Source organism: Vanellus vanellus (genome assembly GCF_965231255.1).
Source record: "Vanellus vanellus genome assembly, chromosome: 6".
Classification (NCBI taxonomy): domain Eukaryota; kingdom Metazoa; phylum Chordata; class Aves; order Charadriiformes; family Charadriidae; genus Vanellus; species Vanellus vanellus.
In genome coordinates this window covers 20,154,318-20,172,557 of record NC_138911.1, presented here as the reverse complement: position 1 = coordinate 20,172,557, position 18,240 = coordinate 20,154,318, and the positions used below count along the sequence as shown (strand labels likewise).

Sequence of the window (18,240 nt, the reverse complement as noted above, 5' to 3'; positions counted from 1 at the left end):
TGTGGGAATAGTGATACTGTCCCAACAGGCAGAATATGGCAGAAGAAAGCTAACTCTCTGTTACGGACTGAATGATCTGCAAGATTTCCTGCACGTGCTGGGAACTGAATGCAGACACCCACAAGTCTGTCCTCCCCCTCTGGCCAAAGAGATGGAGCTGGAACCTGATGTGCCCACAGAGAGCTCTCTTGGGAGCAGCAGTGGTCACAAGAAGCTGGCAGTGCCCCAGGCGGCAGCCACCTTTGGGCAGGGCTTGGGCAGGAGTGGAGGGAGGCAGGCAGCAAACTAGAGGCAGTGGTTCTGAAGTGGGAGAGGAAGAGACTTGAGCTGTCTCCAAACAAAATAACCCAAAGTTCCCTCTCTGCAGTCCTGGTCAAATCATCCAGTAGTGGAAAGCGTTGCTGTATCAGTGCGTCCAAACAGACATTTGTGCCATCTCTCAGCTGTACTGACAGACTGTCACATCCCATCCAGGATGCAGTGCTGAAAGGGCAGTGCTGTGAGCCAAAGCTGAGGACAGCAGGGAGAGGAGCTAGTCACAGGGAAGACTTGAGTCACGTCTTAATTTTGTTCATTCTTTTGTCTCTGCAGCGGCTCCAGAGTGAGCTCCCCCTAACCCTTGAACAGCTGGAGACTGTTTTTGATAGCTTGGAACAGAACAATAATGGGTACCTGACACCTGTGGAGTTCAGCATGGGACTAGGTAAGGACTGCACAGAGGCAGAGGAAGGAGAAAGCCCACCTGTGACATGATGTTTTATGTTGGTAAGACAGTGCAGTGATTTTGCTGAAGGTGTACCAGCTATATAGGGCAATGCCCCATGCTTATGTGAATATCATTGGAGTAGGTGTGTGTGCAATACTGCTCTCCCCCTTCTTGAGGCTTTGTGTTGCCTTCTTCCACAACTGTTACCTGCCTACCTGGTAGAGCCAGCTTCTGAACATCTCCTACTGGAGGTGGTACATACTGCAGCCTGTATCTGGCCATGTGATCCACAGTTGTTCATCTGGATAAGGACCCTTGTTGGGTGAGGGGACGAAATATGCCTCCTGGCAACTGTCTCCAGCTGGTTTATTCAGTGCTGTTCAAGGATATTAATAGAAGTCCTGTTAGCAGTCTAGCACACTGGCAAATTAGTTTTTGTTTTCCTCTTACTGTTGCCTTTTCCAAACACTAGGAGAATACTAATTCTATACCACAGTCTTCATCCAGCAGCACAAACAGTGCAAGAAGTGTTAAGGAGGAGAACCGCCATAGCACTAAAAACCTTTGCCGTGGGCACTTAGTTGCCTTAGCTGGTTGTAAGCTCTCAGAAAATCAGCACCCTGTTAGAACCTTCCTTGGACATGTAGATGTGTTAATGGGATCAGGTCAAAGCAGGTGAACACAGGTGGTCTAGGGTTTTTAGAAGTGATTGAGGAGGCTCTTGAGTTGCAGTGTCCTGATTGCTCAGATTGTGGTTGCTCATGGCTTTTTCCAGCTTGGAGAGGAGGGATCTTTTTGGTACTTCAATTTGAATGGCCAGAAACAGCCAGCCATGAAAGGAGAAGCTGTAAAGATTTCCTCAGAATAAACATGGAAAGCTGTGTTCTGGGAATGTGTTAACCTATCGAGTGCCTGCTGACTCTGCCTGTTTCTGCCTTGTGTCCCTGCCTGCGGGGGTGAAGCCTTGTTGGCTGGTTCTGCTGCCTTTGCCAGAAACAAGTCACCTCGGGAGTGTGAGCTTTCCTACCTTAAAGATCATCTAGTTCCAACCCACCTGCCGTGGCCAGGGATACCTTCCACTAGACCGGGTTGCTCAAAGCCTCACCCATGTCCTTCTTATGCTGAGGGCTGCAGAGCTGGATGCAGTACTCCAGGTGGGGTCTCACGAGAGCAGAATAGAGGGGGGATGCGGAGCAGAAGGTGAATGGGTGCTATTTGGGCAGCTTGCATCCACAGTGCCCTCTGTGTTATTCCCAAATCTCATTGAGACATTTGTCCCAGCCATAGCCATAGATGGAGATCATGAAAGTACCTGCATCAGTGCCATTTCTGGCAGAGGCAGGCAAGATTTCTCTTTGTATTAGCCACCACTTGTCAGGTACCACCCTGTGTTGGCAGCCTGGCTCTGTGGGGCTTGTTCAAGTCTTGGCAAAACACCTAATTTCTGCATTTCTTTTTTATGGTTATTCTTTGTGTACGGCTTCAATGAAATCCTTTTCAGACTTTGCCCCTAACTCAAGGGTTTGGCCTGACACATTGCTGTCTTCCTTCTGGAGTGTGCAGGGGGGAAAAGAGAGGGAAGCAGTTCAAGCTGCAATCAACTCTGCTTCTTGAGAGGGCTCCTTGCATGGCCTCTGAGAGGTTACAGGGTGCATCTGCACAACTGACAAAAGAATGAACATTTAAAATGTTCAATTTAAAGCAATTTGAGATCCTTCTAAAATGCCAAAACAACCTCTAGCTCAATTTTCCCATCTGTAAAAGCAGACATTCAAAGTGCCTAATCTAAGTCCATATCCTTAATTAACTGTCCAAGCCTCAGGTTTTAAGCTGAATAGGGCCTGTATCTCCACACTGCTAGTTTTTTTACTGCAAGATTTTCTTCAGCACATCTTAAGAGCTGCAGAGAAGCGGCTAGGTTCTGGACATACGGAGTTAGGAAGTGGTTAAGTGACTTGAGGTACACAAATAGTGGATATTTTTCCCCTTAAGTCAGCTTCATGTTCTCATCTGCGCTCTGAACATCCTTGGCTCCTGGCCCTGTAGCTGGGATGTCATTTCTGCCTTTTGAACCAAGCAGATATGTTCTGGAAAGATAAGCAGCTGCTAATGGAGGTCTGATCTCTGTATACAGGACGGGGACCTGTGTTTTGGATAGGATTGCTTGATTTGTTTCTTCGAGAAGAATTTGTTCCCAGCACTAGGATTTGTCACATGCCTTGCATAGCATGAAGTTCTCATGGCATTAGTGTCTCAGCATGAAACAGGATCCAGATAGCTGGAAGCCATCTATATGTGGGATTGGGAAGGGGGGTTGTTCAGAAGGTAAGTTCATTTTGTTTAGACACTCTACGCAATTCTAGCAAGAGGAGGTCCTTGTCCCATAGCACTTGAATCGGAACAGATGTAGCATATGAGAAGGGAATGGTAATGATCTACTCCTCACTTTTTTTTAAGCTGGGGAGCTGAGGCATCGTGCTATTCAGTGCCTGGCTTGCAGTCCCAGAGGGAGCTTGTGGGATCATTGGCAACTGAACTCACAGCATTGCTCCATGGGACTGAAGTGACCTAATACCGCGTGTTTCACATGCTGAGAATCCAAGGCTGTGGGTGGTAGATCATCTTCACACAGATGTGAGCAGAGCCCTAACAGGCAGGGCTGGGAGCCAGTTTCAGTCCCAGCATTGCAGACTGGATGCTGACATCACTCAGGACGTCAGAACAGAGGCTCTTTCCTGACCAGGAGCTGTATTCTACACCAGCAGTGTGCAGGCAGCTTCTCATGGAGCTCTGTCAGGCTGCCATTTAAATAGCAGCTTATTAAACGACATCCAATTTGACTTTATTCTCCTTCTTCCCTGCTCCTTCCACCAGGAAAGTTAATAGGGATTGAATTGTGTCAAGGAGCTGGGAGAATGGATGACTCCAGACACGAGGAGACCTTTGAGTCGGGCTGGTCAGATGACTTGGACTCAGCAGATGATGATGAAGAGAAACGATTCTGTTCCATGATGGAGCAGCTCGGAGCAGCCCACATGTTTGATGAGTAAGTCGGGGAGTTGCATGGCAACTTCTACCCTATTTTGATCTTGCATTACCAAAACTTCAAAGTACCAGCAAAGACCAAAGAGGTGAACTGAACCGCTTGCTCTCTGAAGTGCTGCTTGGGCTTTCTATACTGCTGTCTTGGGTTTTCATATGCTTGATAACAAATGCAGTGACATCTGGGTTTTCTCATCAGTTTACAATTACTTTTAGTGCAGTGCTTTTCACAAAGAGTTTCTCAAACTAGAGTTCAGACCACAGCTGTAAAAAGTAGCAGTTGGTGGCGTGGGAGCCCATCCACCCGCAGCAAATGAAAAGAAGCATGTGAGGGTTAGACAAGGTAAGGAGGATACGAGTGTGCTGTCTGCTCCAAAGTGATGGTTGACTGTTCACATATGTTCAGGCCATCTTAGTACTAAGAGTCTCTGTGACAGATCTGTGCTCAAGGGGCTGGTTAGGACTGGGCTGATCTTGAAGAGTGTGAAAGGCTAAATTGGGCAAGGGATGCTCACCTGAGCTTTGAAATTTGATATTAATGCTCTTGCACGTGGCCCCGGTAGAGTCTGCTGTCCCCAGTGTTATCCAGCCATTTTTCTAGGACTTTCCCAAGTGAAGCATTATGCGTAACTGATTCTTACTGATGCACACCTGCTGGGGCTGGGGTGCCTAACAGTATCTGTGGCAGCCTTTTTTTTCAGGCATCGTAGTCCCAACAGTGTCGCCAGTTTGCAGAGAGCAGCCCAGGTAGGGGCAGGAGACAGACAGGATTGGAGACCGAAGCTGAGAGTGAGGAGTTTGTTGCTTTCAGAGCTGCATCTGTCATGAAACAATTTTTTTTTTTTTTTTTTTGTAGTTTGCATTGTGATGCAAAGCACCTCCATGTTTCTTTTCATGCTAAACAACATCTGTCCTGAAAAATTCTGGAAAGCTGTTATGCCTCAAATAATGTAATGACACTGTGGAAGACCATATTACTGTTCTAGAAAAATAACCTCTGCTGTTTGTAATTCTGCGTTGAGAAGCATCAAGTCGTAAAGTGGAATTATCCTGTATTTTATTTTGACCACTTACTTGGAGTTTTATGCAGTGAGTTCAGTAGCTACTTCATGTCATGCCTTTGTGCCAAGCCAGCTGTTGTAAAGTAATAATATAAACCAGAAGCTAATTGGGGTCGGAACAGGAATCTGAACTGCATATCTTCACTGTTTTTGCTAGAAATAAATGGTTTTGTTTATTAATGGGACTCAGTATGTTCTGTTATTTAAAACACCAAGTTTTGATGAAGTGCTAGTAACTTTTCCAACTTGGGACAGAAAAAGGAGGCTATCATGCAATGGTGACAGGGGGAATCAAGAGATTTTTGGTTGTGTTTTTGTTTGTTTTCTCACAAAAAATATTAAGGGAGACAAATGCATAGACAAAGAAAAATACCGATTTTGATAATGTCTATAGGTATAATTATTCTGTATGTTTCAAGGCAGTTCCTCCAAAGTACTTCATGGATTAAAAAAAAAAATAAAAACAGTAATTAAAAGCTCTTCCCCCAAAAGAAGCATGGAGTGGTGTCTGCAGGCTTATAAGACTCTTTGGGAAAGATTAAGTTTATAAGTGCGATGTTCAAGTTACAATGCATTAAAGGCCAAAACAGTGTAATTTTTATTGTAGGTTCAGAAAAAGACGACTGGGTTTCCAGGGCTTCCTCCGTTGTTATCCTGATGGGACACCTGGGCGAATTTGCTTCTTTTGTTTGTGGCTTAGTTTCCAAACCTGTAAAATAAATAAATAACAAGGACAGTAGCATACGCTAGTACAGTCCTGGTGTGAGAACACCACCTGTGTGGTGTGGTGTGGTGTGAAAATCCTTGGGCTGTAACAGTTTGCTGCTTGGCCATAGCTCACAGCAAATTTGCTGAATGCTCATCTCTTTGAGGCTTGGTTTAGATATCAAATATGTTATTGCTGAATGCTTGAAAAATAATCATTCCAGGTTTGCTTCCTAGACTTTTCTTTTCTTCTCTTCTTTCAGATGTCTTCCTTTATTTTAACCTTGCAGTAGATCTCACTCCACACGCATGCTCCATCACTGTCTAACTCCCCTCTTTGCTATGATGGTGTAATGGAGGTCATCACAGGAGAAGGGCAGTTTGTCTGTCCCGAGTGCATGTTGGAGTTGGAGTAACAGTCCATAAGATGACACAAACTCATTTGCTTTCCTGCTCTCTTGTATGCTTGCTCCAGTCCACGTGAGATTCAGGAACTCTGGGCTCGGCTACGGAAGGAGCGTCCAGAGCTCTTATCCAATTTTGAAGAGTTTCTGTTGCGTGTGTCATCATATATAAGGGAGGTGAATCATGAGAAGGAGTCTATGGAACAAGCATTGAAGCGGTAAGGAGAATATCGTGGTCATTTGCTGTCAGGATCCAGCTGATGCTTGGATGCTGCCTCAAAGGCAAGGAGAGACTGGGTTACAGGACAATTTTTTTTTTTTTTTTTTTTCTGTAATAGAATTACTCTTTATCTTGATCTGATCCCCATGGGTTTGTTTTGCATCAGTGCCCATGCATAACATTTGGTCTAGTTAAAATCCCACTCAATGCTACAGAGCTGGTAGTGGGAATCTGTTTCCACCCTCCTCTCCTGTTTTCTTTCAGTATTGTCTTTCTCTCTCCTGACCTGTGTGCACCCTGCCTTTTGTAGGAAGGAGACAGACCATGACCGAGAAGTCAGATGCCTTTATGAAGAAATGGAGCAACAGATCAAAGCAGAAAGGGAGAGACTGATCTGCCAGGTACCTCATCTCTCTTGGCTGAAGTCAAACTTTCTCTGGTCTGAAGTAGAGGTGGTGGCTCATATGGCCAAGGAATAGCTCTTACCGTACTGGTGTTGTGTGTACAGGTGTGTATCTTTACCTCCGCAGGAAGCGCTGAGACAAGACAAGAGTAACCTGCTCCAGAAGGAACTGCGCAGCAAAGAGCAGGAGCTGGAGAAAATCCTCTACCGCCAGAAGAAGGTAACAGGACCCAAATCCCCTTCAACTGTCTCTCTGCTGAGACCTTTTCTGACTGAAAATGGCTTTCATATGCTGAGGGTTGGTACGAGCTAGTCTGGTACTAGCTAGTCTAGTTCTTTCCTGTCTCTGAAAATGTTGCAGTGGTTTGTCAGGTGATTGGTTTGTCTTCAACTGTAATTTCTTCCTGTGAATGTTCTGTCCATGCATTTTCTTGTCTGCTTTGTTTTCTCTTGGCACAATCTTACTATTAGTTGTACAATAACTATTTGGCAAGGAAGACGGTAAAAATTTGGAAGTTGTGAGTTTGGAGCCTTTTGTGGTGTGAAAGCAAGCTGTGTATGGACATACAAGAGCCAAATTTCTCTGATTTGTGTTTTCTGGTTGCTCCAAAATAACCCAGAGTGAACGGTTCTGTGAAACTTAGAGCTGTACTTACTGTAGATGCGCATTTCAGCACCTAATGACGTACTGATTAATCAGTCACAGAAAAGATCAAAGCAGAAACTTTCCTTTAGCATGCCAGCCCTGGCATGGACATTTATATGGGACAGACCATTCTGGATATCTTTTTCCTTTTTGTATGAGGAACTGAAACATGACCACTACAGAGACAAGTCATATGGGAGGTACCTGTAAGGTGCTGGTGACTAGGGGTATGCAAGTTGGATACCTAGCTGCAATATGGATGAAATAGCACTTCTCTGAAATCATCAGCTCATTGTGCAGCAGCTGGAAAAGTCAGCAAAACTTAGGTGCCATCAGGAAGGATATTGAGAATAAGATAGGGGACATAATTTTCCTGCTGCCCACAACTGTGATGTGCCTCAACTGGTGTGTGCAGTTCTAGTCTCCTCTAACTCCACTGTGTTCTTCTTGAGTATGAAGGTAAAGAGAACTAATGTGATTAAGGAAATGGAGCCATCTGCCTTAGGAAGAGAAACTAGGAAAGTCTAGACTTGATTTTGGGGAGGAAGATATAACTGAGCTTTATGGACTCAGGAAGGTGGTGGATAAGGTCCACATGGAACTATTATTCTTACAGCAGAGGTAAGGGATGCTTAGTGAGACCAGTATAAATTTGATTTTGAAGAACCTACTTCTTTACACAGATTAGTGAACTTTTGGACTTTTTTTGGCACAGGAGGCAGGCAGTATCAGCAGTTCAAAAACAGATTGGACAAACAAATGGACAACAGGCTCGTAAATGTTTATTAAAAGGAGGAATGGTCAGGTATGTGGCCTCTAACTTCCCTAGTCCAGGGACTATAGATGACCATACACCGGGGGGGTGTATGAGGGGAATGGACCATAGTTAGGTGTCTAGGCATGCTCTTCCTAGGTAGCATGCCCTCTTGCTATGGGTCAAGGCAAGTACTGGGCTACATGGACACTTAATTCTTACTCAAATGGTCATTTCAGATGCTCTTTGCTTAGTACAAGCCTCAGTGTTATGTGGATAATCAGGTCCCCCTTGTGGTGTAAGACCAGTATTGTAATTGTGCTATTCTATGGTATCGCTTCCCAGTACCGACAACATAAGGAGAGTTGAGTGTGATAGGGATTTCTTAGGGAGGGGCAGGTGCTTTACTTAAAGCCTGTCCCGTGGCTTATTGAAAGATCCAAAGGCTGTAAGCTGAAGTTGCTGTTTTTTAGTCTCAACTCCACTGCTCAGCATTTGTGGTCATGCTCAAATTTTCCCTGATGCCCAAAGGACTGGAAGTCTCCAGGCAAAGCTGGGTGTGACTTGTGCTTGTAGCCTCACTGGAAAGATATGTGGGGCTTGTGTTTCAAGGAACCTGGGAAAGATCAGCTCTGTTCACTCCTGCTCATGACTATTGTATGTGTGTCCTGGCAGAGAGCAGGGTAGCAAGAAAAATGCACTTTATCTTGTGCCACAGTGTGCTGCTTTACTTTCCCTTTGAGAGGGAGAGAAGCTAGGCTGAGAGAAAAGGCAATCTGAAGGTATAAATGTGGAGACTGACTGCCACCTACTACGCTGGTCAGAACTGGTTCCTGGTGCTCCTCTCTGGTTTGTATACGTGGATTGTATAATTTTATTTTGGGGCTGTAAGTTCTGAGATGGGTACCACAATTTCTCCATAACAACAGCTTCAGCAGAGGGCCCTGGTTAGCTGGTACAGCTGGCTAGATACTGAAGTGTCAGTATCATCCTCCTTGTGATGCCCTACTTGTCATCTGAGATGGGTGTGTTTGACTGCTGCATCTGCCTTTGACTCTTTCCCAGACTATGCCAGCCATTTGTGAGGAATTGCATCACTGATTGAGTACAGGACAGCAGGCTTTAAACTTCCCAGGACAACTAATAAAGCTGATGTGGGGTCTTGTGCTGCCTAGAGTGCAGCTGTGCCCCAGTGGCATTTAAACAACATCTCTAGTCCGAGGTCCTGTCTCCAACAGCAGTAAAGGCCACACAGTCACTTCACTGTCCAGGTGTAGTGTGAGATATGCTTAGCACCTTGATACATCCCCCTTTCTGCTGCCATGGGCTCAGGAAGCCCCCAAACTAGAGGATGCATTTCAACAACGGTGCTTAATAAGTCTCAGTAGACACACCCCTGCTTTTTCCCAAATTTTTCCAGTCTTCCTTTGACCTTCATTTGCTGCCTGACAGCAGCAAGCTCCCCATGCTGCCTGAAGCACTTCCTCAGCTATGCCTGACTAATTGTACTGCTTGCTCCCCAGTGCTGGCATGATGAGAAATAATTGCTTCCAATTCACCTTCTTTATGCCACTGGTGGTCCTGTAGACCTAAGTAGTGTTTATCGCCCTTCCACCTTGTTGTTTACAACTGCTTTTTCAGCCTGTTTTTACAGGCATGATTGTAGTACAAAACCCTTCCTCTCTGTGTTTAACCCTTCTTCCTCTCTCATTGCAGTTGGAACATCAGCTACAGTCCCTGAACTCGGAGCAGCTGGAGACCCGTGTGCAGAACGAAAGGCTACGGCACCAGAATGAAAAACTGCTGGAAGAGCTGGAGAAAAGCAAATGGGAGCTGGAGGCGGTGAAGGGGCAATTACAGAAGCTCCAGAAAGAGGCTCAGCTTGAGCAAGAGCAGAAGGACAGGTGGGAATGGGCAATGGGGTGTTAAGGCAGGGACCCAGGCAAAGAAGGAAGGGTGGGCAAATAGTTAAATAATAAGGATCTCTAATTAAAAGCCTTGATCTCATCAGAGGATTGCCTGTCTCTTCTTGAGGAAAAGAAATAATATCCTAGTGGTCTTATGGGCCTAAACAGGGAGTGATACTGCTATCTCCCTCCTGCCTTTAGTAGGAAATTAATGTGTTCATTGATATTTGGCTAGAAAAGCACTGTAAAAAGTACAGATGTTCCTCAGCCTAAAGGAGGCTTCTCCTCTGTGTATTTTCCAGTTCACCATTGCCTCTATAAAGTTCCTATATATCCTCTTCTAATCACTTGTGTTCCTGTTTCTGGGCTTAGTCTAATGATACTTGGCTAAAACATCAGGATATTTCAGATCCAGATGGCAGTGAGCATCCTTCCTGTCTCTAGCAGCTGAGGAAACTGGATTGTGAAAGGAGAAAATGGGATGCCTGCCCTCAAGTTGAAGGAGAGCAGGAGAGCTGGAGTACAACCCAGCCATCTCCGCTCCTGTGGCACTGCTACTTTCTCTGAATCCCAAAGAAAATACAACTCCTAATCATAGAATGGTTAGAGTTGGAAGGGACCTTAAAGATTACCTAGTTCCAACCCCCCTGCCATGGGCAGGGACGCCTTCCACTAGACCAGGTTGTAGGTCCATGTGTCATAAAAAGCTATTTAACATTTTTTCTAAAAACAAGACGTATGGCAATCTTATCTGTTGTGTGGGGGCACAGTAAAAAAACATGAAATGTAAAGTTTGCTTCAACTATGAACTATGCTTTCATTCAAATATAAATGAAAAATGGAAAGTTTTCCAAAGTTTGGATTAGTGCTCAGATTGAAACCAAATTGGCCTTTAATCCTCTATCACTGCAGAAAACAGGAAAATTACAGATTGCAAATGACAGTGTTACTAAACCCCAGGAGGGTGGAAGCTTCTCAAAAACACACTGAAGGGATGTATATTATGCCAGTTTTGTCATTAATTTGCCTATCCTAATTTGTTTTGAAGAATATTCTCACAATAAAAGCAAAGGAAAATGAGGAAGAAGTTTTAAGGCAGAACATTTCTACTGCAGGAGAAACCACCTTTTAGTTTTGCAGATGTACTACTATCTACAGTTAATGTGCAAATTTAGGCAGTCATAATCCATGAGGTACCAGGTTTTGTATACTGTAAGACCTTAAGGATGGAATAGAAGCATAGTCAGACACTCTGACTACACTACTCCTACTCTATAGGATTACCTAACCCAGAGGGAAAAAATCTTTCCAACACCACAGGAAAATGCCAATATCTATTTTTACTAGGGGAGGGGGCAATCTTCCTAGCATAAGGCAGGCCCTTATCTTGGAGAATACCATGAGCGTCTTTGAGAAAGGGATCTTTGTATCCCATTAACTTATTTCCCCTTTTAAAATCCCCTTTGCCCAGGGATGTGTTTAGAGTTTCCAAGAACATGCAGAAAGAGAAACAAAGCCTCCTTCGGCAGCTGGAACTCCTCAGGTAAGAACAGAGCCGCGGGGAAATGCTCTTGTGCGGGTAAGGGGCTGAGGTTTCAGCACTGTGCTCATTTCTCCCACAGAAAGCAATGGGAGTGCATTCAAGCAGTGCTCAGGCACTGCTTGTTTTTCTATGTCCAGACAGAGTTGTGCAATCTGGCGAGCTCTGGCAGAGTACAGGCTGTGTTATATCACCAAGTAATCTCTCCACTGAAGGAATTTAGTCTTTCTTGCTGGCTAAGGGGACCATGTGGAGCCCATAACCTGAGCTGGGATACATGGAAATCCCAACATGTCTGGCAATAAATAACATCTTCATCTGCGTCCCAAGCTCCCTGTTTGTTCTAGCTTTCAAATAATGGCTTTTACTCCGTTTTTGATGAGTGCTTCATTGTGTCTCTCCTGTGTCTTCCTTTGGAGCAGAGAGATGAACAAGAAACTTCGAGATGAGCGAGACGCTTTTGAAGCCAAGAAGCTGGTTAGTCTAAGAAAGAAAATCCTAATTCCCAACCACCCTCCTTTCATCTGCTGCTGTTGCTGTCGCCAGTCTGGGGTCTGTCACTTCCACGGGGGACAATGACCTGAGCTCTTGAGGCCTGGCGTGGTTCTTAATACAGACTTCACAGCACCTCTTTGCCCATGCTGGAGATGAGCTCTGCTGGTTGCTGTTGCCAACTGCCCAGGTTTAACCCAAGGCGTGTTAGCTTGTGACTGTCACGCAGCCCCATGCAGGGCTGCAGCGGGTGCTGCCTGCTGCACACATGAGGTCTGTGTGTTGTGACAGGCAATGGGCACATGCAAGGAGGGGAGTGAAACTGGATGCATCCCTGGTGGTGAGGAAGAAGATGGATTCCCAGATGTGCTGCCAGCTGACTAGGGGTGGAGGGGCATGGAAAGATTTTGGAGTTTCTCTGACCCTGTGAGTTTGTAGCAGATGTTTTCAGATGTTCCTCTGGGACAGCTCCCCATTCCTGTGAACTCTGCCGGGGTGGAGGTGCAGTAGTGAGTCTTATGTCAGAGGGCTAAGAGAAAGCAGGGGGCCTCTAATGTCTGGAACAGTCTGCTCCATCTCTGGCCTTTCCCAGTCTCCAAGATAAGTACGAACATGTGACCTATTTTTAATTCTTACTATTTTTTCATGAAAACGTATTTGTGTTCCCAAGTGTCACTGGCAAGGCTGCTCTGTGCTCCTCTTGGACCCATCCCTGCCACCATGTGTCTTTGCCTGCTCTGCCACCATGCCCCACTTGAAGACCTGGAATTACCTGCCTTGCCGTGAGGACAGGTAGTGGTAGGCCATGAGAGACTTTCTGGTTGGTGTGTAAGGGAAGCACAGGGATGGTGCCCAGATAAGGGTTGATATGCCCTGCTGGGGGAGAGGCTGGAGTTCTTCTCCAAGTGGAGCAGCAGATGTATAAAATAACTTCAGTATCTGTTTTGGATGGAGGTGAGGTGTGTGCCTCTGCGTACGTGTTTCTGAAATCTGAAAGAAGATTTCCCCCCCACACACCCCCCGCCCCTCCATTTTTAAAGCTGCTAAGTATGTGTGTGTGCACCAGAGCTTCCTGATCTCTTTTGGAGAAGTAATAAACACAGTCACTCTGTAGCAGAGCCCAGTGCAAGCAGGCAAAGAAAATGGTTTGTTCTCTTTCCATGTGTAGTGCTTCATCAGCTTCTGGGTTCCTGTGGGTGGGGCAAATGGCCCATGGAGACCACGGTTCAGGTATGTACCTCTGTGTGTACAAAACTTGCCGGCTTCTCCTCTGTTCTCCTCTCCTCTTCCCCCACTAGGACCTGCTCATGACAGTTGCTGGTGAACCTAAAAGAGACCCTAGCAGAGAGTCATAATATAGAGGAGGCGCTTTCTCCCTTCTCCCTGTGCTTGCAGTAGGAATGGGGCAGCAGGGTGAACTCCTACTACTACCATTGCTCATCTGCAAGGCTGTGTCATGCTGGGCAGATGAAGCATGTACTGGAATAAGAATTTTTACCTTTGTCAGCTAGGACATGTTGTTGGCCACTCTTGTTTTAGTCTGCAGGAAAGCAGGGCTCCAAGGGATTGCAGAGATGCTGCTATTGTCATACACCTGCAGAAGATCTGCTGTCCAGCCTGTCCCACTGTAAGGAGGAGAGAAAATAGTAATGTTTCCCTGCAGCAGCAAAGAGAGTCCAGCCTTCTGAATGGGATCTCTGGTGTGTGACACATTCTCTGCCAAAGACTATCAATGCTTTTATAGGCTAAAAAGAAGCCCAAGGCTTTAATACCCTCTGTTAGTGTTGGGAAGGTTTGTGTTATTTCTGTGAAATGAAGGTGTGATGAACAGTGCTTCTTTCATGGCAAAGATTTTGAAGTGGTTGGAAGGAGGAGTTGGGCTGTACGCGGCTGATAGCTACCCAGCCGCTGCTCCTTTGCACTTCTCAGTGCCTGGCTTAATACCTTGCTCTTCATAAGAGTTTCTGGCCTGGTCAGGGCAGGCAGACCCTGGCCCCATGGCACCATAGGGCACTGTTTTGCCCCAGTGGCTAGGTCACAGGTAGCAATGTGTGTCTATTTCTGCCTGTGTGCAAACCACTGCTGGGTGCTTTTAAGACACAAGAGTGCGGGTACACTTTCACACCCATGACCCATCTGGCTATGGAGTTATGCTTGCATGCTGTATGTTGACAGAGTGAATTTCATGTCTGCTTATCATGAAGAGTGTTTTGGGACTTCGACTACATTGGATGCGTATTTGTATTTCCCTGATAAACCAGCATTTTTCCTATCCCATATAAAATAGAATCTTTCCCATCCAAAATGCTTGTACATGTGCTGTTGTTGTGGAATCCTTGCCATTGTGTGTTGTACAGCTGTGATGTCTTGTCTGTCCGTTTATCGTCCCGGTGAAAAGCCAAATGTTACACAAACCTGGCAGGCCAATAAAGCATGGCAGAACCAATGGCAAAACATGCCCTGTTGTTTCTCCTTTCTTACCCAGGTATGTATTCTTCAGGTTGTTTCCTCTCTGGGTAGGGTGGTGCCATAGCAGATTGCCTGAGAGTCTCTTTGCTTCGCAGGTGACTTGAAGGTTGTAACTCAGCTCCAGTTGGCTGTAACATGACTTCCTTGTCTCCTTGTGTCTAGAGAGTGCCCTTGAGTGAACCTGCTCAAACCCTGAAAATTCCTCCTCCATTCCCACTGGAGAACCACTGGTTGGCTGAACCACAGCCTGATATCAATGTTGACCGAAGGGTCACTGTGCACTTGAGGGTCCTTTGCCTTGGAAGATATGTGCTCTGCAGTTGTGAGGGTTGGAATGTTTCTATGGCTGGAGCTTCTCTTGAATGCCAGTTTTTTATGTAAAAAAAGTTTTGGGGTGGCAGGTTTTTTTCCCGCTCAAAGTTCCGAGTTGGGTGAGGTCCTCTGTGGAGTTCAGAGTGTCTCTTTTTGTTGGACTGCATTGTAGTAAAGGTCCTGGGAGTTCTGGCCAAAACAGCAGCTTCTTAATTTTTTTGCCTTTTAAAATAAGACAAGGGTTATTGAAGAAACAATCTTTGTAGTCCTCCCCTGGGCTGTGGGCAGCATGAAGGAAAGCCTGTCCAGAGCTGCCTGCAGGTGTTTGGTCAGTTCAAAACTGCTGCCAGAGCAGATCTGGCAGGTTGTAAACTCTTTCCCCACCTTTACCCCAAGAAATAACTTGTGAGGACGTGCCAGAAACCTCCAGACTTACAGAGTGAGTACATCTCCTTTTCCCCCAGCGCAGAGGCAGTGCGCACCTCACCTTGCCCCACTGTCTTTTGCTTTGTGTTTTCTGTGCGTAGCCGGAGCAGTTAGCCAGTTGGTTTTAGGGGGGGGGGGGGGGGCTAGGCTTTGGCATGGCATTTGGGGGAGCTGCCAGGTCAATCCTCTCCCTGCCACAGGCTTTCCTGCATGATCTCCACAGGCAAGTTGCTCATCTTTGCTAAGGATGACAAAGCTGCTGCATGGGTGGGAAGAGGGTTGCAAGAGGAGTTGTCCTGCTTTCTTCTCTAGGGAGCTGGTAAACTGTGGCTGTAGGAAGTGTGTAGTCAGGTAAGTAGGAGGAAAGCGTGGATAAGGACATTCATGTAAGGCAGAGCATGTCCATTGCCCTTTGCAGAGCAGTCTCTTTCCTTTCCTATGTGCATGTGCAGCTCTGGGTGAGTACTGGTGTAGGAGGGGTACTAGTTCCTTCTGAGGAGGGAGCAATTAGTCTGTCCCACAAAACATCAGCATAATAAAAAAGCAGGTGGGGAAAGAGAGATTCAGCTGTGAGACCAAGTGGAGAACAAGCCACAGAAATAAAAGCTCTGGCTGTCCAGAGGAAGTGTTCAGTTTGGGACACCACTATTTTTGATGGATTTTGTTGCAAAGGGGAAAGCAGCAGCCGCGATGCCTTCTAGCATGAGCTAAATGAGCTGAACTGAGAAAAGCAAGCCCTGTGCTCACCTCTGTTCAAGCCTGCCAGCAGGTCACTACCACCACATGATGCTGGGCTGCAAGGGCTCCAGCCTTGACTCCCCAAAGAGGTCTGCGGAGGTGGCAAGTGGTTGAACTGGGGCTGGTCATGTCCCTGGGTCCTAATCACATTCTTCATCCCTTCTCTTTTCAACTTCCAGGTGCCTCAGAACAAAAAGTCCCTGTTGAAGAAAGGGTCAATGCTAGGCAGTTACCTGCTGGATGACAAGCCGGTCAAACGGTTAGATGGGCATCTGTGTTGTGTTCATGGTGTCAGTCTGTGCCTGCCAGAGTACCCTGTCAGTCTAGCTGTGTCCTGTGTCTCATTCTCCCACCTTGGTGCAGGCTGGTTTTGGGAGCATGGTGGGGTGCAGCTTGGCTGTGGCTTTAGCTGCCTCTTGGCATCAGGTGGTGTTGGCTCAGCATGAAGCTGAGGATGCTGTTAGCTAATTTCTGCAGGGGGGTGGCTCCCCTCTGGGCTGCTTCTACATGCGACAAGGGGGGAGCAAACCTAAACGCTATCAGAAGCTGTGGGAGTGTTCATGGGATGGGAGTCAAAAAGGCTGCCTCTGACCGAGTTGGGCAGCTCCATTAAAATGACTGGATCATCTCCCAAGTGTGCCATTTCCTCCCCAGGCAGAAATCCTGTCCACTGGTGCCTCATGCCAGAGCACATATCCTTGGGGCATGGGATAGGACAGGAGTTGCACAAGGCTTGTGTTCTCTTTGGCAGCTGAAAGCCCCAAGGAGAGGGCCCAGCTCCAGGTGGGTTCATCCTTCCCATCTCCCTCCACACCTCTGCAGATCCTCACCTGGCAGACCAGGCCTCCCTCTGAGCCACGTCAGGTGAACATGTCTGTACGGCCAAGGCCTTTTTTTTTCTTTTTTTTTTTTTTCTTCACAATACACACAAACTATACAGTGGCTTCAATACCCACATATGCCTGCTTGCCTGAACTGTGCTGGCATTAAACATCAGCCCTTGCAAACTAACTAGTGTGACCAGCACAGTGGTATGAGCCAAAAGTCTGCTGCTTCTGAGAGGAAGGGGAGGCCAGCCCAGCCCTGACCTGGCATGGAGCTGGATCTCCCCTGCAACTGCTGGCCCCAAACAGGTTTTAAAGGCTTCTCTGTTTCCTACCGGGTCTTTGCAGGTTCCACCACTTCCCAGTTTCTCCTGGTGCCAGCCAGAGACGTAGGTCTAGGCTCAGTGTTTCTTCCAGCTTCAACTCACCCTTAATGCTTGCAATTCTGGTAGTGGCATTTAAAAATTGAGCTTCAGGCTCGTGGGCTCATGGACTGGTGGAAAACCAGGTCAACTGTGGACCACTTCTGATTTTTGAGCCCAGGCTGATCTGGAGGTTGCTCCTATCCTCACCCTCAGCTATTTCTTGCAAAGGTCCTGCTAGTTGCTACTGGCATAAACCCACCAGAAAGGCTTAACAGATGAAGAAGACTGGCAGTGAGGGTGATGTGAGGAGAAGTATTTGTTAGTCCTGTCTCTGTCCCAGTGTTGTGTCACACCACATTGCTTGAGAAACATGAATAAAATCCATTAGATCTGGAGTCACTGTTCAAAAAGTTTTGTGTTTGTTCCCCCCCCCCCCCCTTTCCCAAAGAGGCTTTTGACTCTCAGACCCTCATTGCTGCTACTTCTGCTAGCCCTGAGAGATGAGGGCTGTTACCCTGAGCCTGTCCTGGGAGGATATGTTTATTTTCCATGGGGAGGGGTTCCAGCTGGCCAGGCTCTGGGCTGGCAATTGGGGCAGATGCAGGGATGAAAATGAGAAATGTGAGCTCCCTTTCACGGAACAAGTGTAGGCATGGCAGTAGGTGAATTTTGCAGCCCTGATGCTTTCCATAGAGTGCAAGAGCTCTTGATCCCCAGGTGTAAGAAATCAGGAAAGGAAGGGAAGAGACCAACATGGCTGAGTCAAGACCTACTGGTCAAACTAAAGGACAAGAAGGAAATGCACAGGCAGTGGAAGCAAGTACAGGTAACCTGGGAAGAGTGTAGGAACACTGCCCAGTTGTGTAGGGATGGAATCAGGAAGGCCATGGTACAGCTGGACCTGAACTTGGCAGCAGATGCAAAGAATAATAAAAAGGTATGACATACAGGTATGTCAGCCAGAAAAGGAAGGTCAAAGAAAGCTTACCCCCCTAATGAGCAAGACTGGCAAACTGGTAACAACGGACGAGGAGAAGGCTGAGGTACTCCGCTTTTTTGCCTCAGTCTTCACTGGCAACTTCTCTTCCCGTGCATCGCAAGTGGATGGGCCTCAAGGCAGGGACTGGGGGAGCAAAGCCCGTCCCACTGTAAGAGAAGATCAGGTTCGTGACCACCTGAGGAACCTGAAGATACAAGAAGTCTATGGGACCTGATGAGAATGCATC

At 46.7% G+C, this 18,240-nt stretch overlaps 1 protein-coding gene across 1 annotated transcript in view; it reads left to right on the top strand.

Moving 5' to 3' along the window:
* The window catches only part of CRACR2B (calcium release activated channel regulator 2B), a gene marked incomplete at its 5' end in the record, with an annotated part of 42,232 nt that overhangs the window by 13,933 nt on the left and 10,059 nt on the right, over nt 1-18,240 (top strand). Inside the window, 9 exon segments of the mRNA XM_082485698.1 lie at nt 592-703; nt 3,581-3,752; nt 5,990-6,136; nt 6,449-6,539; nt 6,669-6,761; nt 9,658-9,845; nt 11,320-11,391; nt 11,811-11,865; nt 16,005-16,084. Of these exon segments, the coding sequence (XP_082341824.1) occupies nt 592-703; nt 3,581-3,752; nt 5,990-6,136; nt 6,449-6,539; nt 6,669-6,761; nt 9,658-9,845; nt 11,320-11,391; nt 11,811-11,865; nt 16,005-16,084 (1,010 nt within the window).